At 35.4% G+C, this 24492-nt stretch overlaps 2 protein-coding genes across 2 annotated transcripts in view; one reads left to right on the plus strand and one right to left on the minus strand.

The window, feature by feature from the left end:
• LOC113100460 (zinc finger CCCH domain-containing protein 3-like) overlaps nt 1–4426 on the minus strand; it is a 67474-nt gene extending 63048 nt beyond the window's left edge. The window contains exons 1-3 of the mRNA XM_026265199.1: nt 4322–4426; nt 1883–3338; nt 1012–1199 (exon numbers count right to left, since the gene is read on the minus strand). Coding sequence (XP_026120984.1) covers nt 1012–1199; nt 1883–3338; nt 4322–4367 — 1690 coding nt within the window. The 5' untranslated portion in view covers nt 4368–4426. The remainder of the gene's footprint in view (nt 1–1011; nt 1200–1882; nt 3339–4321) is intronic.
• A 49-nt stretch (nt 4427–4475) lies between these two features.
• LOC113100470 (ubiquitin carboxyl-terminal hydrolase CYLD-like) lies at nt 4476–11537 on the plus strand. Its single transcript, XM_026265208.1, has 15 exons — nt 4476–4704; nt 4917–5499; nt 5632–5916; nt 6692–6773; nt 6966–7141; nt 7273–7426; nt 7644–7785; nt 7961–8065; nt 8215–8306; nt 8542–8608; nt 9092–9233; nt 9436–9544; nt 9653–9771; nt 10026–10251; nt 11066–11537. Exons 2-15 carry the CDS (start codon nt 5068–5070, stop codon nt 11248–11250), a joined length of 2316 nt encoding a protein of 771 aa, XP_026120993.1. The 5' UTR covers nt 4476–4704; nt 4917–5067; the 3' UTR covers nt 11251–11537.
• The last annotated feature ends 12955 nt before the right edge of the window (nt 11538–24492 follow it).

Genomic DNA, 24492 nt, shown 5'->3' on the forward strand with positions numbered 1-24492 from the left:
TGTTGATAGAATATGCATTAAAAATGAAAACAACTTGTGTTATAAAACTCAAAAAAGTCAGAATTGTGAGATTTAAAATAGGGTTTATACTACTGCAATATATATAAAGTCCGATTCCTCATTTATTTGTATTTTTTTCAGAATTGGATATTCTGAACCTTACAATTCTGCCTTAGTAACTTGCAATCGCTGAGAAAATGTCATAATTGTAAAATCAACTGAGATATGTAAACTTGAATGACAGAATGACATAGTTACCCTTAACTTATTTTAATTTTTTTTTTGGAAGAAAAAGTGCTTCCAATTAAAATCATGGTCTACAAAAAAAAAAAAAAAAAAAAAAAAACCTGTCTAAATCATGCACTATGCTTCTTTTTTTTGTGTGAAATCTGTGAACTCTGATCGCACAAAACAAGCCAAATATTTGGGCAAAATTTATGTAGTGTATTCCAGCCTCAAAATGTATAAGACATAAGAATAATTAAGATGTAAGAATAATAAAAGCATAAACAAAATATTGCAACATGCATTCTTATCAATAAAGACAAATGTGGGATTCAAAATGATATATATTAAATTATTTAAAATTACATATCAGAACATGTAAAAAATATGAATAGAAAAAAAGGAGTATAAAATTACAGGGTTAGGCTGTAATGTGAGGGCACTTCATGTACCACAGATCTAGTCAGTACAGCCAAGTCTGACAGGAAGATTTCCATGATTTCATCTACTGTAAGTTTATTTTCATGACAGTACCCAGTGTACTGTTCATCTCTCCTGCAGTTTTGTGTTTCCAAGGGACCATACAGCCTACCTCAACCTCTCTCCAAGGAATACAAAGCCACGATAATTAATATTCCAGAGACCGTTTTGTGTTGATAACTAATTAAACCAATTAGTCAGAGAGGGGGTGAAAACAATCAGTTCATTTAAAAAGGCAGAGGTAGAGTTGCATTGTGTTTTGAGAGTTGCAAAGCCTTTTGTGAATGTGCAGTCATAGTTACTCACCTGATCTTGAGGTCCCGAGTGAGGTGGAGGTGAGAGAGAGACGGCGGAGCTTGTGTCTGCCAAATGAAACCAGCACTTTGGGCCTGGTATTGGTTGGACTCTTCACCTGAGTGTGTGTCCGTCTACACAACGAATACCGGCTCCTTAAAGTTTGCACAACGGGGCTGTATCTTCTCTCGAAGGAGGGACTGTATATAGACATACATACAACTTACATGAAATGCTGCAAGAATAATATATATATATATATATATATATATATATATATATATATATATATATATATTTTTTTTTTAAGTATGTTATAGAAGTCAATAAAAAGTAAATGCTTGCTTTGTTTGATTGACATGCAAAGGAAATTCAAGGAAATTTTTGCTGCCATCTAGAGGAGCGTTTGAGAACGATATTTCCACACACAACCTATGACACTTTAAAGAGGTCATATAATATACTGGGTTTCTACAGTTTATGATGAAACATGTTTCAGGACATTTCCATGTTTTAGATTTATTTGTTTATTTTATTTTATTTTTTTCAATTTTAGAATTGTCTATGTTAGCATGATCCCATGTCTTGATATTTAACACAAATACACATTTTTTAAACTTTCTTGTGTTTAATAATTCCACTAATAAAACATCTTGTATTTCAACATGTCAGGCAAGGACTGTTATCTGTTATCATTCCTTTCATAACAGGACAGATAACTACTCCTGCAAGAGGAAAAAATACATCGGCCTATTTTATATAAAATTGTATAAAAAAATATATATTTTGGCCATACCATGATGATGATGTTGGCCAGAATTCTAATATCGGTGCATCCCTAAAATGGTATATACACATCACAATCTTAAAGCAGAACTCTCACCTGCTAGCAGATCTTCTGATGATTTTGGTTCGACTCCGGAGCTTGAAAGCACCAGCTGAATGTGGGCTGGTAGTAGGGTTAATATAGGTGGGGTTTGAGGACCGAGCAAATACTTTTTCCCCCTTCTGACCATTCTTGTTAGCTGTCCATTGATAGACCGTGCCTTTATGGGTAGTCCTAGAAATTGAGCTAGATGCATTTGCTGTTGCGTTTTGTCCAGCCGCTTTCCAGCGATACCGGCTGGCATGGTCAGCATGGGATGTGGAGGCACCTGTAGCTTTAGTCTTTTTTGATAAACTTGTTAAGGTTGTGGCACATCTCTTTTCTTTCATCGGTACCTCCAGTCCACCTTGAGATATCCTTACAGAGACTTTAAGAGATTTGGGTGAAAGGGGCTTGTGTGTCGTTTTCGTTAAAGCATTTGCTTTCCCAGCTGTTGACAAGGAGCAAGACGAAGACACCCAGGTGTACTTTGAGGTCTTAGGAGCTCCGAGGGAAAGATTAGGCTTGCGAGTCACCTTCTTATTGGAGCTGGCGACTCGTTTGACAGTGGCTGTAACAGGAGAGGATCCAGAAGTCACTGGCTTAGGTGAGCTTTTTATGTTTACCTTCTCTTGGTTTTTCACCCAAGTAAATCGAGATTTCTTTTGACATGGCGAGTCTACACATGACTGAGTTGAGTCTAGCTTAAGCTGAAGCTTTGTGGGACTCAAGGAAGCCTGAGACTGAAGGTTAGAGGAGGCAGAAGAAGCCATAGCACAATCTCGATTGAATGTTGGCATTACAACAGTCCTGTTGGATAAGGCAGCAGTGGAAAGGTGTGGTTTGACTTGAACTGGAGCTGAAGGTTTGACAGATGAAGGGATAGAGGGATTGTTCACAGCTGAGGATGATTTCAAAGTTGGTTTTAGCTTCATTTCAGGGTCAGATGTTGAAGCAGAGTCAGTTAGTGTACTGGTAGATGAGCAGCCATGATCGTCTTTTCCGGTTGAAGGTATAAGGACAGTCCTTTTTTCACTTGCTTTACTCTTCCTCTCCTTTGAAGCCTCACTTTGGACATTAAGTGAAGATGTTGTAGATTTATCCGTGGATTGTTCAGCTTTCAACTTTTTTAATAAAACACTGTTGATTCCAAAAGGTCCAGCACTATTCCCAGTAGCAGTATCACCAGATGTATTGATGTGATGGTGAGGCTGGTTCAGGTGGTCCACAGCTGGATGAGACACATGGCTCCCAACTGTCCTGTTGGTCTGGTTGTTAAGTGAGTATGTTTTCCTCCAGCTGCCAGAAGAATGAGGCACATTCGGTTGTGGCAGTGATGAATATGACTTTGTGTAGTGTGAGGCATGACCCCGACTCTGGCCCCGGCCCCTCCTTGAGCCATGTCTGGCATGACCCCACTGGGTAGAACTTGAGGGAACGTCTCCATGAGTACTTTTATAGTCATTAATGAGGTCTGCAAAGTAAAGAAGCAGCATGTAAGGTTAAGGTGAGACTAATCTGGTCTGACCTGATTATTTGAAATTGAGTGAAATAGACTTCAGTAAATGCAACGTTGATAGAAAAAATATTATCATTAAATATAATAATAATAATAATAATAAGATGAGATACCCCTTGTGAACAGAGATAGTCTTATTAATGTTAAACCCTTGACAGAATCTCTTAACAACAGTGTCAGAAAATTTTTATTTAAAATCTTTTGACTTTTAACTAAGTGGAACAAATACAAATCTAAATAGTTAGAATACAGCAGTTAACTATAAAAACAAATGCAAGGTATCTGTAATCATAAACAAATATTATAAATTATGTGCATATCTTAAAACAATAAGCGCTGTTTTAGAAACAAAATATGAATTTGTTCTGGTCTGGTCCCCATCTCCTTACAGGTTTTAACCTTAAGATTGTCACGATCTAATTTATCTAATTTGTTTCAAAGTTTGGAGATTCTGGAAATAATTTTTGTTTAACCCTAAATGGATTTTTTTTTTTTAAATCAAAATATGTTTATATTAGTTATTCAATAGCTACTAAGAAAGGATCTAGAATATAATATTATCAAATATACCAAATTGATATAAGAGATAAACGAACAGAGGCATTCAAAATGTACATAAATAACAATGTGGATCATTTCTTACACTGTAATTTCCTCATTGTTTATTGCTGAACCTGCTCTACAGCAACCAGCAAAAGACACTAAGTTACTAACAACGAGAACAAAATGAAAACGAACAAACCGCGTTAATTTAGAAATTACAAACATATAAACATCCTCAAATTAGTGAATATCGGATAAGTCAGCCATGGTGTTACTGAATAGTTCATTCACAAGGTAAATGTGACAAATAACGAACGTAGGATTTTGAAAAGGGCTTAAAACCATTGTTGAATTACACTAGAAGATCGCCATATAAATAAAGAAGGCACACTTACTTTGCAATTCCTCTATTTCTCTTTTCAGCGCTTCACGTTCAGCCATCTTTAATCCAAAACACAGATGTCATAAAACCGCGACGAAGCCTGTGATTACGTGTACAGGCAACATCCAATCACGATCCGCTTCTCAACAGACGATTCTAAAGTTTCGGTTTTGAGCTGAACTACTTCTGGTTGTTTGAATCTTAACAGACCGACAGTAGCTATGGCTGGAGAGTAGTTTAATTTAGAGAAGCATTATAACCTTATGATAATCACATCATTATCTGTATTCTAACATCCTTTTAGGTTTATGTATTTGGAAAAAGGCTGACAGTTTTGAGTTCTAACAGTTTCAGTTTAGGTTGCAGAAATCGAAAGTACTAACGTTACTGACATAGGTAAGTAAGATGACCATAATTATATCGAATGTTTGCTCAATTTAATTAGAAATGATAATTTTATGAATCCGCTTGAGATTGGAATTTAACTTATTTAAAAACTTAATTTCACATTTTTTTGTTCACTGTCTTACAGAGGCTATCTAACGTTACGCAGCTCTTCCTAGTTACCAGCGCAGTTGTTTTAAATTGTTTACGTTTTTAATTTGAAGGTATTTAAATGACGAAGAGGAATATACATTACTCAGAGGAAGTGAGCAAGTAGCATTACTCCAATGCTATAGGCCTATGCCCACAGTGGAAACACTTGTGTCAACCTGAAAGCCTGACGTACTTCAGTTTTCAAAGAGACATTTTCAACAAATGGCTTCAGCTGACAACAAGTTATACTTCATCATAACTGCAAAGCCGCCTTCACCAAATGGGTACATAACCGCTGGTGAAATATGCTTCATAGATAAGCAACGATATAATGAATGGCAAAAAAGACAAACAGACATTTTACCTGTAGTTTGTATGGGAAAATTAAGTGATACACGCCTTGATAAAGTTCTTCTGCAGCCATTGTTACGCAGAGAAGCAGAACTACTGATGGCTCTTGAGTCCAGTGATGACCGACTCTTGGCCCTGAAAAATCCTGAGGCTTTAGAAAAGGCTTCAAAACTGTCTGAAGGCTGTCAGGTTCTCGTGGAATATAAAGGGCAGTGGTTCAAAGGTGTGATTCGATACATTGGCAGACTCACATCTCATATTTCTGATCCTATAACAGGAGTCTTCTTCGGGGTGGAACTGCAGGTGAGTCACCTGTTTGCATGAGTAAGATTGTTTCTGTAGTATTGTTGAAGAGAGAGCATATGTAGAATAATACAAACAACCACACTAAGCATAATGTGGTTGTATAAGGCTTACATTCTTTTTTTTTCTAAGGGGGAAGATAAAGGAAAAGGCCAAAATGATGGTTCCTACTTCCACAAAACATACTTCTCATGTTCTAAAAACTCAGGCATTTTTGCCCCTTTTACAAGAATCAAACCAGTTGATCATAAACCTTCAGCACCCCCTCTACATACTCAATCTCCCCTGTCCATGACGTCTACTGAGCCTCTCAAAGCTGGAGACAGAGTAACCTTTTTTGGTGACAAAAATGCTCACCATGGCATGGTTATGGATATAAAGGACCACCAAGATGGCAAAATGGTTCTCATATCTACTGTGAGTACTGACTTCTTAGAGTTATTAAAAATTATTTTACTCAAAGTGATTCTAAGTTTATAAAAGTTTCTTTAAGTTGAACAAAGAGGGGGGAATTGTTAAGGATTTCACCTTTTGTGTTCCACTGAACAAAAAAAATAAAAATAATAATAATAATAAATATTGACATAAATTGTATTTTTGGGTGAATTTATTTATTTATTTTAATTTCTCTGGATTGGATTGGTAGCATGATGCATGATGTTTACATAAATATTAGCTGCAGAATATTGTTCTGTGTCTTAGGGTATGTTTTTAAGATAATGATTTACTAAAGTTTTGCTAAAGAAAAGTTTTTCCCTTGTATTTTTTGAATACAGATGATAACATCGTCAAAATTATCCCCATTCACAGAGATCCATAAAAATGACATAAACACTGTATTTATCCAGGCCATGCCAATAGTTGGTAATGTCACTTTGTAAAGAAACACTATGCAAACATGTAATATGCATGTTATCTCACCGTTTTCACAAAGTTATGTTTCCGTGATTTACAGAAACAATGATGGTATTGTTGGCAAAAACGTGCACTTTGAAACATATTTATAACCATAAATTATGTTAACTAAATGTAAATTAAAAGAAAATTACAGATCTTTAAAAAGCATATTACATATATGTTTGTACAAGAAAAACAAGGCAGTATACAGATTAAGGTATAATAACACAAAGGCAAGCTATTGTGCAATGTTACATTAAGTAAGAATACTTTTCTAAAATGTTCCTCTTCTCAGGATAAGGATGAAGAGGGGAAGCAAGGAGGAGAGAGATGGATCCCATTGGATTGTGTAATTAAAGAAGAGCTGTTAAATAAAGGTAACATACTGTATGCATGCGTTGCTGCATGTTTTATGTGTATTTATAGCACAGAAAAACACATAGGTCAACGTTAGCATAAGCATTTGGGTTTGGACACTCATGCAAACAATGTTATTGTTATATTTTATGTTATATATATATATATATATATATATAAAATATATTTTGTTTTGTTTTTCTTGTGACCAGATGAAACTGAAAAAATTGACACTTCTCGGGGCCCAGGGATGGGGGGTAGTGCTGATTCTGATGAAATCACTGTTGGCTCCCTAGTGCAGTTTCTGGGTAAAACAATAATTTATGGTATTGTCCGCTGGATTGGCCAGTTACCCGATTTCCCTGGGATGACCGCTGGACTGGAACTGGTAGGTTCTCTAAATACCAGTTCAACTGTTGTAATCTTTCAGAAATTCCTGTTGTTTTGAAATGAAATTAAACTAAAAGCCAGTTTCACCATTTGTTAAACTAAGACTGTAATATATGTATTTTTTCTTAGGAGGAGAGCAGTGCCGGCGTGAGTGATGGAACATATAAAGGACAACGGTACTTTAACTGTGCTCCTCACTGTGGTTTATTTGTGAAACTCTCATCTTGTCGGCCTGATGATCGCTTTTCTGCTGTAAAGAAGAAGCTGTTCAATGGACAGTCTGGTAAGAAATAAAGATATATAAATATAATATACATGATAAAGATATGTTTTTTGTGAAAGTACATTGTACTGCATTTAAAGTGAGTGTGTGTTTATTAGCAGAAAGTGAAACTTTACCATGGACAGGTAGATAACACCAACCAATATTATGTTGCCACCTACTGTAGTGGAACTTGCACATCGTTCCTTATGTGCCTCATTCTTCTTCTCTGTGACAGATAATGATGAGGCAATGTTATCTGAGGAACAGGAAAATGTGCCACCTATTAGAACCGAAGATGTTTCAAACCGACTGATTGGTAAGATGAAAGGCATTCAGGGTCACTGCAACTCCTGTTATATGGACTCTGCCCTGTTCAGGTTAGAACTCACTTTAGACATGGTTTACATGGAGTTTTAATATATGTTGTATTATAATGTATGATAATGTATATTAAATTATATTTCCTGTATAAGATTTTTTTTCTTTAACATGCATTCATCAACTGTTCAGTAATATTGCATGATCTTATTTCTGATTTTTCTATTTGTCCAGTGTGTTTTCCTGTTCATCAGTTCTGGATTCTCTGCTTTTTAAGACTACAGAATATAAAACCATTCAAACTATCCTGCTAAAGAACATTGTTAACCCTCTCCGCAAGTGAGATTGTGGCCCTTATTTTTCTTTGTATTACCTTTTAAAATTTACATTAGAAAGTCATGCTAAGCAGACATTTCAATTAAACTTATTGTGTACATATGCACAAATAGGAGAGCTTAAACAGCCTAATTTTCTCTCCTAATTTACAGACAAGGTTTTGTATCAGAGCACAGTGTGATGAATCTTCGGAAACAATTACAGAAACGGGAACACTGCCCCACTTACACCACAGATGAGAAGGGTATCCTATCTCCTTGATGTCATAGCCAGATTCAGCTTTGTTAACGATGTCAAGTTTCAAACAGAATATTAAAGAAAAATGTCCAACTTTACATTTCTCTACAAGTCATCAAAACGCAGATCCCAAATATTATACAGCTGTTTCCACAAATTATTTAGATCTCATTATCTATAAAAGATTTCTTGGCTGTTTTATAGAACTGTAATAAGCATAGTGTTTTTCCTGATGTGTGCAGATCCCGAGGAGTTCCTCTCTCTGATCATGCAGGAGATTTTCTTGCTGGATCCGCCACTCATACTCTGGTAGGAAAATATTTATTGTTTTTATTTGTCAGTAGGGACAGGAATCTTAAGGAATTTAGCTTTTCTAGTTCCTTCATGACTCCATTGTTTATTCTTAGAAAATTTGAAGAAGTACCACATAATTGATCCTAACTACTATACCATTTAACTCATACACACACACACACACAGACACACACACACACACAAACACACACATAAATAAAATACACCTTGATCTCTTTGAAAAGTCAGACAATTGACATAAGAAAAAAACTGTAGTGAAACTGAACATCATGAAAAATATTTGTATGTTTTTTTTTTTTTTTGTTGGTTTTTTTTTTTTTTTTAGAAGAAGAATCTATATTTTTGATTCCTACCCTTAATTTTTCAGAGGTCACTTCTGCTAAATATGTCTTGGCATTTTAGTAGGATGCCTTCTTGTTTATCAAATATTTTGGAGTTGATGCATTAATATATGTTTATCACTTTATCTATCTTTAGCAGCCAAGCAGGAGGCTCACAAAAATTGCAAAGTTGTTACTACTACCAAATCTTTATGGATTATAACCACCATTTAGTCCTGCCGACAGTTCAGCAGCTACTGGAACATTCATTTTACAGCAACAGTCTCAAACTGTCAGAGGTAATCGTTTTGATTGGACATTTCATGAATGACCTGCAGATGGTACTGTTTCTCTATACCTAAATATTTCTGGAGCGACCCGAATGAATATACATCCTGTATGTGTTTTTCTTAATATCAAGAAATGGATGAAAAATATACATGCAAAAGTCATTGTATGATCTAGTTGTTACTCTGAGCATTTATTTCTTCATGCCTCCAGGTGCCTTCCTGCCTGATTCTTACTATGCCTCGCTCAGGGAAGAGTTTCAAAATGTTTCCAAAAATCATTCCTTCTACAGAACTGGACATCACAGGTCTTCTCGCGGATGGTAACTTGTCTTAAATGTCTCCGGGTTTTCCTAGTAATGTGTTTCCCTCTATTTCTGTGCTCTAATAAGTCACCTGAGGTTTGTGTTATATATGTACTTGCTCATTAGGTCCTCAGCAGTGTGTGTTGTGTGGTCAGCTAGCAACTTGTGAGTGTGCCGAGTGCTTCAGAGACAAAACGTTTAGTGATACAGGATTCAAATATTTCTGTGGAGAATGTTCAACTCAGGTAGGGTGTTAAATATGCATTCTGCATTTATCATAATATTCTGTATAAATTATAATGCATACATTCAGTCCTTTCTTAAGGGTATTTTCACAGGCTTTATTATTGTTAAATTATTAGACTAATTATTAAAAGGGCTTATGCACAGAAAAGTAAATCATGTACTGTATATATCAGAAATCATTAACTTATTTATATATTTCTTACATTTCAATGCAACATAATATGTTCATCTGTGAACTGATATGTTTGTGTAGGTGCACTTTCACCAGCAGCGTCAATACCACAAACCCAGCACCCTGCTTCTTCCTCAGGGCTTCTCTTACTCACAGAGTTCAGGGTCAGATCGCCGCACTCCTCCACGGGAGAAACTCGAGCTGTTTGCTGTGCTGTGTATAGAGACCAGCCACTATGTCTCTTTTGTCAAATATGGACCTCAGGATACTGACTGGATCTTCTTTGATAGTATGGCTGACCGTGTTGGTAAGTAAATGTGTGCTTGGTTTTAGTTTAAAGGGAGAGTTCTCTCAAAAATTCTGTCATTAATTACTCACCCTCATGTCGTTCCAAACCTGTAAGACCTTTGTTCATCTTCGGAACACAAATTAAGATATTTTTGATGCCTTCCGAGAGCTCTCTGACCCTCTCATAGACAGCAAGGATCCTTACACGATCAAAGCTCAGAAACTTAGCAAGGAGATTGTTAAAATAATCCACGTGACATCAGGGGTTCAACCGTAATATAACAAAGCTACGAAAATACTTTTTGTGCGCAAAGTAAACAAAAATAACAACTTTATTCAACAATTCGTCTCCTCCGCATCACCCTATAGTGCATTTTGGAGAGTATCATATATGGAAATAACATTTGCAACATGTCTAGCTCAGATAAACTTGCTTATATTCAGATCAAAGAGTAAACAACGCAAACAGTGTATCTGTCTACTGTGCAGTTGACACAGAACAGCATACGTTGTTGCATAATTGTTGAATAAAATCTTAATTTTCTTTGCGCACAAAAAATACTCTCGTAGCTTCATAATATTACAGTTGAACCCTGATGACACATTAATAATTTTAACGATCTCCTTGCTACCTTTCTGAGCATTGATCGTGTAAGGATCCTTGCAGTATATGAGAGGGTCATCTTAATTTGTGTTCTGAAGATGAACGAAGGTCTTACAGGTTTGGAATGATATGAAGGCAAGTAATTAATTGCAGAATTTTCATTTTTTGGGTGAACTATCCCTTTAACACTGGGTTTGGACATGTTGATCATACACTTTCCTGTTTGTAGGTGAAAGTGATGGCTATAATATCCCAGAAGTACAAGCATGTCCTGAGGTTGGCCGGTACCTACATATGCCTCTGGCTCAGCTGGCTAATCAAGTGCCTCGAGAGATGGAAGGTGTGGCAAAGCGACTCTTCTGCGACGGTTACATGTACCTTTATCAGAGCAAGACCATGTGTCTATATCGATAATTAAATCAATACGTACGGTACATGTCAATAAATGAGAATGTGCAATCTGATTATATAGGAATAGGTCTGCTGAGTAATGGATTCTAATAATGATATGTTCTTTTTAAGGGAAATTGTGAAACTATATGCTTCTGTTCCATATTTGAATATTTATCAATCAAATATTTACTTTTTTTTTTTTTGGAATTATTTACTTTCTGTATGGAATTCTCATACTGCATTGCCTGGGTTGGTGGTACACACTGGTGTCAAGCATTTAGACTTGAATAAAAGTACACAAATTGTTCAAGTATGTGTATAAGAAATAATATGTAAAATAATTTTCGAATATTAACAAAATGGGTTTTTATTTAAAAAAAAAAATTCAAATGCATATTTCTTACCTACTGTAGCTTGCTGCCTAATTCATGGTAATAGAAAAGGGAGTCAAGACATTTTTGCTTGCATTTAATACTGACAAGATAAAGATTTTGTTTCTGTAACGTATGAAGATGATGACTTACAGAATTCTAATAGCAATTTTCAATTGTATTGGTTCATGAGGTTCTGTTTTAAGCTTTCTGGCCTCTGAATAACATTGTGAGCAACATAATATGTAAATACTGTGTCACAAATTATCTGTCAAAATATTTAGATTTTTTTAATTTGTTTGTTTTAGTCTATTTGATTTCATTTCAGTGAAAAAGATCAACCAAAAAATAAATATGTCTTGACAGGAATTACTTCCTCTGTTTCCTTTTTCTCCTTGTGTGTGTTTGTGTGCGCGTGTGAGAGCCTTAGATCTCAGCTTATTACATTTCTTTCTGTGTGTGCGTGTGTGTGTGTGTGTGTGCGTGTCTGTGTGTTTGTGTGTGTGAGAGAGAGAGAGAGAGAGAGCCTTACATCTCAGCTCATTACATTTCTTTCCTAACAGGGATAAACCTGGATAAGACTTTGCATGTTTATGTTTTTCGTTACATCATCGTAAACTTTAAGTGACAGAACAGTAGTTGTTTAGACTGCAAGAAAGGGCTCACAACAGCATATCTACTGAAATCTTTCCTTAAAGGGATAGTTCACCCAAAAATGAAAATGTTATGGTTATCTGCTTACCGCCAGGGCATCCAAGATGTAGGGGACTTTGTTTCTTCAATAAAACACAAACAAAGATTATTAAACCAAACCGTTGCAGTCTGTCAGACATATAATGGAAGTGAATGGGAATCATGCCTTTGAGTAAAAAAAAAAAAACATACACAAACAAAACCAAAGTAAACCCTGCGGCTCGTGACGATACATTTATGTGTAAAGACATGAAACGATTGGTTTCAAAGAAGAAACTGATCAGTATTCATATAATTTTTCACCACAATGTCTGAACTGTCCTGAGCGCATTCTCAACAGCCGGCGCATAATGCGTCTTCTTCCTCTTTCTTGCTTTACTGCGAATCGCAGACTTATAAGTACATTACCACCACCTATCTCTCAAATGGACTATTGACACTGTATCTACAAACTCAGTTAGGAGTGTATATAATATACGCACTATATGCACTTCTTTTCTCTTTCTTATTGTCTCTTTCAATGAAAACTCTTCCCTTTTTATTTTCGTATCCATGCTGTCATTGTGAGTCCTCTTGACTTGATTTGGAACAAAGAGAATGTTTGAATACACAGATTAGACCTGTGATCAGCAAGCACTGCTTTTACAGGAACAGGAAATATTAATGTCTGACTCTAAATCAATAAAGCGTTGCCTGCGTGATGATTTCATTATGCAGACAGAGCTCAGCACTGGGAGGAGTCAGTGTCAACCGATTTCACCTGACAAATCTGATCGATCAGTTAAATAGGATTACCTGTTAAGAATAGTGCCAGGATATGAACATTGAATATGGATATGAACATTTTCCCATTTCTGTCATCAGGTCATTACACTGAATGCATGTGTTGTGACAAACTATGCCTTAATTGAATCAGAAGTACTTTTACACACAATTGGTCTTTTCAATGCATAATGGAGAGCACTGGTCCCTGGTGCTAAACATTTCCAGAGTGCAAAATTAATTAAAGGTTACTGAATGTGGTTTAGTGAAAATAAATTACAAGGGAAGCCACAAGGGTTGCTGAGCCACTCCGGACTCTTGCCACTTTACCCAGGACTCAATTTCACATAATCCTTTGCACGGACATATCAACTGCATCACCTGTCTCTCATCAGATTTCATCATCAGTTCACAGCTGTCTCATATTAGAAGGACTTTATAAGTACTGTAGCATACACACTCTTTATTTTTGCTGGTGATTGAGTTTTCAGCCCTTCCGTTTTTCCTAATTTACATGCTTCTAAGTTTTGCTTTTCTTGTGTTTTGTCCTTGGGCTATTACCTTGTTTTTGATTGACTGCTGCCTGCCCTGACCATTGCCTGTCTTGTTGGGTTACTTTTTTGCCCATAACTTGGATGTTTTTGTTTTCTGGCATCTGACCCTGCTTGTTTTGACTATGCTCTTTTTAATAAATTCTGCCATTGGATGCCCACTTCGTTATCACGACATCTCTATTGTTACAAACTTGAACCATTTAAGAAAGGTGGAACATGAAAACACTCAGGCCTAGCTTCTGATGGCCCAACCTTCCAAAAAAAAAGCAGACAGTTCTTGGCCAGAATGGACTGCAATAATAACTACTTTGTGCCACAATTCGAACATCTGGCTATACAAAATCTGTGATTACGTTAATAACCTACTTTAAGGTCTCTGAAAAAAATGTAGGATAAAATCCCCATTAAACCTTCAACATGTTGAACACAACAAATCCCTTATTATTCATAAAATTATATATATTACATTTGTCTATTTTAGGTTGTGGAAAAATGTTATGTTTGTGGTTACATTAAAACTGTGTGTTCTTGGCTACTTATTTTTATTTTATTTTTTTACTAAAATCAATAGTTCACCCTAAAAAGAAAATTCTGTCATTAATTACTCACCCTCATGTTGTTCCAAACCCGTAAGACCTTCGTTACTTCCTTTGGTAGTAAGGACATTGCTACAATTGCAGATGCATAGTCAGTATCAACATCATGTGTTGCTAAAAGCATTATGCATTAAAAGACTGCTCCGTTATGAATCAAATAGACCCTTAAGACCATGAAAATCTGTTTCATGTAAATTTTTATGCTGTGGGTTGACACCAGAACAATTTATAATAGCACACCTACACATGTTTATTTCTAGCAAAGATTGACATTTGATGGTTGCTATACTGATAGTCAAAGATTTAGTAGTTTGCTTTCTCCAGGTTATTCATTTAGCTTTTGTGCACTGAACTTGTGTATACAAACTTCACTGCAACTCCGCAGGAACATATAATTTATGGACAATTACCTTGACACCATCTGAAGACATGAGACATCATTGATGTCCTCATGTTCTTTCGTGCATGCATCTTATATTTAAACAAAAATAAAATAAATAAAAATAAAAGAATGTTTTCATACTGTACACATTAATTAACATATTACTTTACTAGTGTTGAATGTTATATGCATGTTTTTGGGGTTCTTTCTTTTTGTACTGATTTGTGGAAGCAGTGACATGGCTTTTAGTGTCTTTTAAGTTCTTCATCTGAAATGTGTGAGTGTGAATGTCAGGAGTGCATGTATGGGGGTCTGTGTTACAGGAATCAAATAAGTGAACTGTAATAGAAGGTAGTGGCCCTTCTAATGTCACCGCTGTGTGGTTCACCTCCTAAGTGAAAGGCCAGTGGCTCCATTACATCCTTCTGTTAAATTAAGCTCTTTCAAAGAGCCAGGGAATGCATGCTTCTGTAAGAATCCACCCGCCGAACCAAAAAGTGGAGTCCCGTGGCCTGGTTGAAGGTTTAGAGGATGTTCAGTTTTTTACTTGCACCTCTGAATTTATCATGATTTAGTTTCAATTTAAGTCTAGTTCTGTATTCAGTCTGACTCCAATTTCAAGTGATCACAAACCTGATCACAGATACCAATTGTATATTCATTTAGATATTTTATACTTAGCAATTCACTTGGCCAAAAGTGAAAAAATAAAATAAAAATGGAAACCACCCATAAAAGAAGTGCAGAATTCACTTCTATTTTAAATACTTCTCTATAGTATATATAGAATATGTTGTCCTTCTAACATAATATATTTTGACAGGTTTGAAGGTTCAAACAAAATTTATTTAAAGCAATTTACAACATACATTTTGGCCAGATTTTGTTTCCAGTGAAAGTCTGCATTAAGTCTTATATTGTACATCACAATCTCCCTGAGCACTGCAAAGGTCACTCATTTTCCTGATCATAAGCTGAGATACCTAACGGACATCAAACACATCCTACATTAATGTGCATAAAGAATAACTCCACAGATGAAGGAAGATGAAAGTCAAGAGACTGATAAAAGGAGCACATGCATCGGTTTGTTGCACACATCCCAATAAATGCTGACACTTTCTAACAGAAAAGTGCTGATTTTATGGTAATAGCATATTAGTGCATGTTTGAACTGTTAACAAAGTGAGAGATTTGAGAAGGTCTTGGTTTTTATAGGTGGCACATACAACATATTTTCTAGACTCTGAAAATTAGTTCAAACTGACAATGAACCGGTCAATGGCATCAATAGAGCAGATGTTTCTCTTCGTTAGTATGGATTTGTGTTGGTTAGTATGGAGACAAAATGTACATTGTTCTCAATTTAGGATACTAATTCAAAGAATACTAATAAAATCAGTTTTCTTCTCTTTAAGTAAAGGCATCAATAGATTTGTTCTGCGATGCCTGAGTCCCGCTGTAATACATGTACTTTTGACAGAGTTACTGAGGTAGCTGTCTATCTGCAATGTTAATAAATTAAATGAACATCTCTTGAGATGTTTGTCATCTTTTATGGGAAACAACATTGTTACTGTGGCCTGGTCCACTGAATCTCTTCTGTGTTCCACATATAATTTATACAAGAGTGCTGCAAACCATTGTACATACAGTAATTACAGTAATTTATTCGATTTTAAATTAGCCATTATTTGGTTAAACAAGGAATTAATAAATAAAATCTCAATCCTTTTGTACTTGCTTTTTAACATTTCTTAAAACATACTATTGTTTTTGTGTTAAAATGGCCCCATTTTGAATGTAATTTAACTTTTAATACTGTATTTTATTTATTTATTTATTTATACAATCAAGCAATTTGTTATGTACAGTATACTGTGAATGCACTTATGTTTTGACACCGTTCACAGTCAGTTATTGTGGCTTGGGTAACCAAAACTGCTCACATATTAAATGTAACATTTACTAATAATCAAAACTACTGTTTATCTAATTATTATGGATCAATTTTAAAATATTCAATTCATATTATATTTTTTTCATTTGCTGAATGCAATTAGGTTACAAAAACATTACAGTTGGAAATTGTGCTTTTTCTGCATGTTTGAACTTTTTGATCTGACCTTTGATCCTCTCTGTTAGTTCTTTTACAGGCCCATTATTTCCTCTATTATTAATTACCAACATGTAAGCAAGAAGCTTTGTGATTACATCCTGCAAGACCTCGACAGACCTGGGAATTACAGTAAGCAAGGATCTTATTTGTGGACTTCAGTTCAGTCTTCAACACCATCACGCCTGACCTTCTCTCAGCTAAACTGACCCAGCTCTGTGCCCACCTCAATCTCTCAGTAGATCACCAGCTTCCAGACAATCAGGCAGCAGCCAGTGAGGCTGGGCAAACTCACATCCAGGACTCTCACTATCAGCACTGGAGCTCCTCAGGGTTGTGTTCTATCCCCACTACTCTTCTCCCTGTACACCAGCTGACTGTCTGGTGCAGTTAAAACAACCTGGAGCTGAACTTGCTCAGAACAGTGGAGATGTTTGTGGACTTCAGGAAAAAATAAATAAATAAATAAAACGTTACCATCATGAACAGCACTGTGGCAGCAGTAGTCATTCAGGTTCCTGGGCACCACCATTTCTCAGGACCTGAAGTGGGACAATCACATTGACTATTGTGAAAAAGGCCCAGCAGAGGCTGTATTTCCTCTGCCAGCTGAGGAAGTTCAACCTGTCACAGGAACTGTTCAGTTCTACTCTGCCATCATGAACTCTGTGCTCATCCAGAACTCTTTGGTTTGGTTCAGCTACCAAATCAGACATCAGAAGACCACAACAGACAGTCAGGACTGCTAAGAGAACTTTGGTGCCCCCCTGCACAAGCTCAAAGATCTTTACACTTTCAGAGTGAGGAAAAGGGCTGGTAAAATAACTAATGACCCCACACAACCAGCACACTCCCTCTTTGAACTGTTGCTTTCTGGCTGGCGCTACAGAACACTGAGCACCAAAATGGCCGGAAACTAGACTAGTTTTCCTCCCAGACTATATCCACCTGAACAACACATAACACATCAGGACTGTCATCTGTCAATAACTCATCAAAACTTTCATCTGTAAATAGCACATATACACAATCACATTTCTGTCTACTGACATTTTCTTTTTTCTCTATATTTTATTACTCTATTTTTATTTATAACTTATTGTCCATTCTCTTTATTATTGGTGTTTTTATTACCTTAGATTATATGTACGTCAGCACTATGTTTGTACTTTCAGTATGGAAGCTCCTGACACCAAAATGAAAAATTAAGCTTTGTCTGATTCTGATAATATATTGGAGATATTTACAATAGATTTTTAACCATCTGTCCATTGAGCGATTGATCAATTGATCTATATTATTTTAACAATAAATTGTAACAAATAATTCTGAATTTGCTCGATTAATTTGTTTGCAATTAAAACATTTAATAATAATAATAATAATAATAATAATAATAATAATAATAATAATAATAATAATAATAAAATGTAACAAAGACATAGCAGAAGATATTGGACAAAGAACTTTATTACTTGAGATATTACTGGTCAAATATAACTCCAATACAAGTGAAAGTTGTAAATACAGATTTTTATTTAAGTAAAAGTACAGAAGTACTAACAGTAACACTTCCTGAAGCCCACATTTATAATACACATTAAGCATATTCTTAAAGCATTATAATGAATGCATGATGCATTATAAAAAAAAAGTATAATATGCTATATAATTGTATTAATATCCATAAGAACAGTTTCGATGTTTTATAATATTTACTTATTTGTGGTTATAGCTTTTGATAATAGAATGATTTTTAAAACACAGTGAACATGTTGCATCCACTTAAGTTACAATTTATTATATTTATAATAGTTATAATGTATTATAAGTCTCATATCTTGCCATTTTTATGAATATGACACATTTGCTTTGAACATTTTTTTTTTTGTAATATCAGTTTAAGTCAGATTATTTTGATGGAACCCTCTAGACAGCTGTTGATAAGTAACTCTGCAACTACATGTCAACTAGCAGTCATTAGAGTATTAGTAGTATATCTGCTAAATACTTTATATGCCAAAACTTTATTTTGAAGGTTCCCCAACAGACTGACTACAAGTAACTTTGCAAGTACATCAACATTCTACCCTAACCTTAACCTAAGCCTAATACTCTAATGAGAGTTAGTTAACATGTAGTTGCAAAGTTCCTTATAGTCAATAGACTAAGGCGGCCATCAAAATAAAAGGTAACCTAACATATGGACAGTGTATTTTTTCAGTTGAAATTATTTACAACTCACATCAAAATCAATATCAGCCTCACAGTAAACACTCAAATAACTCTCCACACCTGTGAGACTGTGCAGATCTTAAATAAACTATGTAATGATACGCAGTGTTGGGGAAAGTTACTTTTAAAAGTAATGCATTACAATATTGCATTAATCCCTAAAAGAGTAACTAATTATGTTACTTAGTTACATTTTATGGAAAGTAATGTTACATTACTTTTTAAATATGAGCAGGGCTTGATTGTTTTTAATATAAGAAGTTCTATTTATAGCAAATATATAAGCCCTTTCATACCAAAAAGTGTAATGAATAAACCTCAGGCTGAAGGAAAAGTAAATTCAGGTTCGACACTCAGTAATAATAAAATATTAAAATAAAAAACACAGTGAAGCACAACTGATAGTTTATCTAAAGTCATTTTTGCTTATTAGTATGGTTGAACTGGAACATCAAAATGTCAGCAGCAAATACATTAGTTAATAAAATGGGTTTAGATGCATTTGTGTTATTTAACATATTTAATTATTGCAGGTTTGAAAACAAGTGAAAACAAGTAGACAGTATAGAAACAATAGAGTGTGCATGTGTTAGAGGGGCAAGTGAAAATGGAAGGATGTGTTTTTTGCTCACCATTATAGTGATTTGCGTTCCCTTTGGTTGGGCACTTGAAACTTCATTTATGGTACTATAATTTTCTCTCTATTAATGGAGAAAAGCATCATGAAATCAGAGTTATTTGATTTAATAGAAAAGTAATAAATAGGTTGCTTTTAAAAAATGACCTATTTTTTAATTAAATCATTTTTTTGTATTTGTTTAATAATGACCTTTTTTTAGAGGTTATTTTTCATAAATACCTTGATATGCTTTTTATATAATCCTGAATTAGTGACTGGTAATATGCTGGAGTCACACACAGACTTCAACATTCATCACGTGAATCACAACAATGGTAACAATTAAATTAAATTTATTTTCATTAATTGTAACAATAGCTATTTTATTTCCTCTTTTTGTTGTGCTACTGCTGACACAAGACAGCAAATAAAATTGGCAGATAAAAACAACAACTTTAAAACAAAGCAACGCCATAATTTGTTCTGTGCAATGCATTCTGGGAGTCAGTCAGTAGCTATACTAAGTCATGAGTAAACCTAAATGAAAGGATCAAGTACCCCCTACAGTTCTTTTTTAGTTACTAGAACTCTTGTGTAAGTTAACTATACTAACTAAGCATTTGTCAGTACAACATACTATTCCTATTTCACTTTACTTAGTTTTTTCAAGGCAATCAATTTGCATGCTTATTTTAAGTAAGCCCAACTTATTAGATTTTACAGTGAAAAAGATTGCTAAGGAATGCTTGGATTGAGCTGGGCAGGTCAGGTATTTCATGCCTCTTTGGGATTGCACTATAAATATGCCATTAATTTGCAGAATGCAAGCTTCTGGAGAGCACATAAGCATAGCAGTGGTATAAAAAGCCATGTTTCTGAATGACAGAACCTAGTGATGCCATGTAGACAGAGAAGAGAAGTGGTCCACAAACTGAGCCTTGAGGCACCCCAGTAGCTGGACTTGGACACTGCGCCCCTACAAGATACCTCTAAGGACCTATCTGAGAGGTAAGACTCAAACCACTGGAGTTTGACTCCTGAGATGCACTTTGCCAGCAGTGTTGACAGGATGATATCAAAACACAGTGGACAAATCCAGCAAGTACTGAAGTTTTTGAAGCAGCTCTTGCCAGTCTTAAGGCTCCAACAGCTAAGAGCAAGACAGACTTGATTACATGCCCAATACTGAAGCCAGACTGGTAACTTTCCAAGAGTTTTTATGTGTGTGAGAAAAGCAGAGACTTGGTTAAACGAAACTCATTCCAGTGTTTTTGCAATGAAAGTAAGAAGGGATACCAGTCTGTAGTTCTCTAAAAGTGCAATGGAATTGGATCTAGTGGATAAGTAGCAGGATGATTGGAAAGGATGAGTTTGGAGACTTCTGCCTCAGAGAGTGGAGAGAAGGATGTAAGCAAGAGTATGTATGCTGGTAAGATGTTTGACAGTTTGTGGGGTGGAGAACTTGTGCTGAAGGTTTTCATTTTTTATTAAAGAAGAATGTGGCAAAGTCATCGCCTGTTAAGGAAGGAGAGGGAGAAGGAGGAAAAAGGAGAGAGGTTAATATTTTAAATAGCATTCAAGAGTTAGATGAATTGTTCATTTTGTTGTGGTAGTATGTCCTTTTTACTTACGTAAATGTACTTCATTACTCTCCACTTCTGATTATATATTGCAATGTATTAAAACAAATTTAGCATTCCCCAAAACCATATTTCTTCAGTCCTTTTCATTTTTTGAAATGTAAATACCTTTGTGTTTTTATGGAATCTTCAGATGATTTTTCTGAGACTGAGAGGATTTTGTTGTATATATATAGAGAACAAATGAGTTAGAGTGAAAGTGGGAGAAAGAAGGAGAAGTAGAATATTGCTCTATTTTTTTCTATGGAAAAGTCTGAAAATTTAATATGCCCATTAGTCTCAGAACTGAGTATTTATCACATAACACAATGGGTGTTCACCACAGAGTCTTATTGATCAGTATCTGTAAAACAGGTTTATTTTGAGGACAACTGTCATGGAAATCAATGTTTATGACAATCTGAGCTTAAAACTAATTACCTCATTCTTTCTCTCAGCATGACAAGGTAGTTGGAAGCAATATGGGTCTACTGTCCAGCTAAGAAAATATTTAACCCTTGCTGGATAAAAACATCAAATACATATGCAAGTTATCTTTTCCCCTTAGGGATAGCCTAAGCAACAAAGATACTCAATTGTGACCATAAGCTTACTTGTCATAGTCCCTGCAGTTCATTAAATATGTTAAATGGCCATTCAAACAAGACAATCACTATTCAGACAATGAAATTGAAAAATGATAAATGAAAGCAATGAAAAGACCTGGAAACTGAAAAGAAATATAATTTAGGTATGGAGGAAAAGACAATAGAGACCATAAAACTGTGAGAGGCATGCATAATTTATCACATTATGAAAGATAATTAACTGACCAATTACTGAGTTGAGTCGAAGGTCTCTTTCATCTTTCTTTTTCTTCCTGACAATGAAAACAAAAAGAAGAAAAAAAATAAAATCCAGCCCAAGCTTATGAATTTGTGCTTTCATTTGGTCACTCTTGTTGTTCATGAATTTGAACTTAAATTCAGACCCTGCGGTGCATCAGCTTGACTGCACAAAAAAAAAAAAAAAATCTTCTATCTTTTGACTTTGGAATATCAGTGGGCAGTTTTTAGAAGAACTCAGTGTTTCCACAAAAAGGTAGAATATTTTTAAAAAGCCTTTGTCCTACAACATGGTGAAATAAGTTCATCTCATACAGGTCTCCCAATGTAACATTTCTTTTCCTTACTGTGTTTTAAAATTGTCATTTGACATTACTAAATAGAACGCCCCTTACTATACTGTGGATTATTTGTCACGGTGCGATGAAGCAAAACAAATAAAACCTATTACAAACAAGACATTCGTTGCATTCATTGGGGACATAATTACTGATTATTATGACTTATACTGCGTTTTTACACATTGTGTAAACAACAAAACGCTACTCCACACCGCTCAAAACTCGCGTTTGAATCATCAGGGGCAAATTCTTCAAATATAAAAAACTTACTTACAGGCTGTGAGTCAGAAGCTCCAGACTGTCCTTGCAAAGTTAGAACGGTCCCTCTTTATAGAAACAGCCTTTGAGCACAGACGGCATTGTCGGCTACTCTGCAGGTTCAGGCAACAGCCCTCCATAAAATCCACTGCACACATCTGTATAGTTGGGTTGAACTGTTCTGGAACAGTGTTGTGAATACAACTTAAAGGGGTCATATGACGTCGCTAAAAAGAACATTGTTTTGTGTATTTGGTGTAATGCAATGTGGTTTAAGGTTAATGTACATCATTCAATCAATCAATCAATCACCTTTATTTATATAGTGCTTTAAACAAAATACATTGCGCCAAAGCACTGAACAACATTCATTTGGAAAACAGTGTCTCAATAATGCAAAATGATAGTTAAAGGCAGTTCATCATTGAATTTAGTTATGTCATCTCTGTTCAGTTGAAATAGTGTCTGTTTTAATTTGCAATCAAGTCAATGATATCGCTGTAGATGAAGTGACCCCAACTAAGCAAGCCAGAGGCGACAGCGGCAAGGAACCGAAACTCCATCGGTGACAGAATGGAGAAAAAAACCTTGGGAGAAACCAGGCTCAGTTGGGGGGCCAGTTCTCCTCTGACCAGACGAAACCAGTAGTTCAATTCCAGGCTGCAGCAAAGTCAGATTGTGCAGAAGAATCATCTGTTTCCTGTGGTCTTGTCCTGGTGGTCCTCTGAGACAAGGTCTTTACAGGGGATCTGTATCTGGGGCTCTAGTTGTCCTGGTCTCCGCTGTCTTTCAGGGCAGTAGAGGTCCTTTCTAGGTGCTGATCCACCATCTGGTCTGGATACGTACTGGATCCGGGTGACTGCAGTGACCCTCTGATCTGGACACAGACTGGATCTGGTGGCCACGGTGACCTCGGAACAAGAGAGAAACAGACAAATATTAGCGTAGATGCCATTCTTCTAATGATTTAGAAAGTACATGTTATGTGAAGTGTTCCGGTTCCAGTTTACCTAATTAATGCAGCCTAAAAATCCTTTAACGGATTTGGATATTAAAAGCATATTAGTATGTTATGTGTATGCCAGGTTAAAGAGATGGGTCTTTAATCTAGATTTATCATTGTTTTTCCTCTATGCTCTGCTTTTCTGAAATGCATTGTTTTTTACAAATCTCATCGCTCTGAAAAACGAGGTGTGCTCATATTGGCCTGCTATCCAGTGCATTGTGATTGGTCGAATGCCTCAAGCTATGAAAATTTTACCCCCCAACCACTGTGATGTTGTGTGAAATCGCAGGAAATATTGAAATTGCATCATATGACCCTTTTAAAAAATCTCTATTATTATTATTATTATTATTATTATTATTATTGTTATTATCTTATTTTTAAGATAAAACGTTTCTCAATAGTTAAAATGCGTTTTCTAATTCTTTTAATAAAATTTCTAGACACCTATACATAAGGGGACAGCACAGGAATAAGTTATTACTGGTTCCTAGTGATTGTTAAAAAAAACAACAACAACAAAGGCCTACATTAACATTGACATCATTCTCTCATTTTCCTTAATCTTTCATATAAAGTTACAAAGTTCTCAAAATTGTTAACGTTTAGGTTGTGTATGTGATCGATGTAGCATGTTTAGCTTCGATAGCCTAAATTAGTAAATGGCAAAATTAAACATATTTAATAATATGAACAATAATATTTTACTCCAATTACCTAATTGTATTTCAGGAGTTCGTGCATTTACGTAACCGAAAGCCTCCTCCCGTTCTCATTCTCTCTCTTTTTTTTTTTTTTTTTTTCTCTCACCCAAAACAGTTTTTATAAGGGTTTGACAGGAAATCAGAGTTTATCGAATGAGTGAA

The sequence above is a fragment of the Carassius auratus genome, chromosome 6 (genome assembly GCF_003368295.1).
Source record: "Carassius auratus strain Wakin chromosome 6, ASM336829v1, whole genome shotgun sequence".
Lineage (NCBI taxonomy): Eukaryota > Metazoa > Chordata > Actinopteri > Cypriniformes > Cyprinidae > Carassius > Carassius auratus.

Coding starts and splice junctions, on each gene's coding strand:
- LOC113100470 (XM_026265208.1), top strand. CDS start 5,068: ATGGCTTCAGCTGACAACAAGTTATACTTCATCATAACTGCAAAGCCG. Junction 7,786..7,960: donor ATGGACTCTGCCCTGTTCAG/GTTAGAACTCAC, acceptor CTATTTGTCCAG/TGTGTTTTCCTGTTCATCAG. Junction 9,234..9,435: donor ACAGTCTCAAACTGTCAGAG/GTAATCGTTTTG, acceptor TCATGCCTCCAG/GTGCCTTCCTGCCTGATTCT.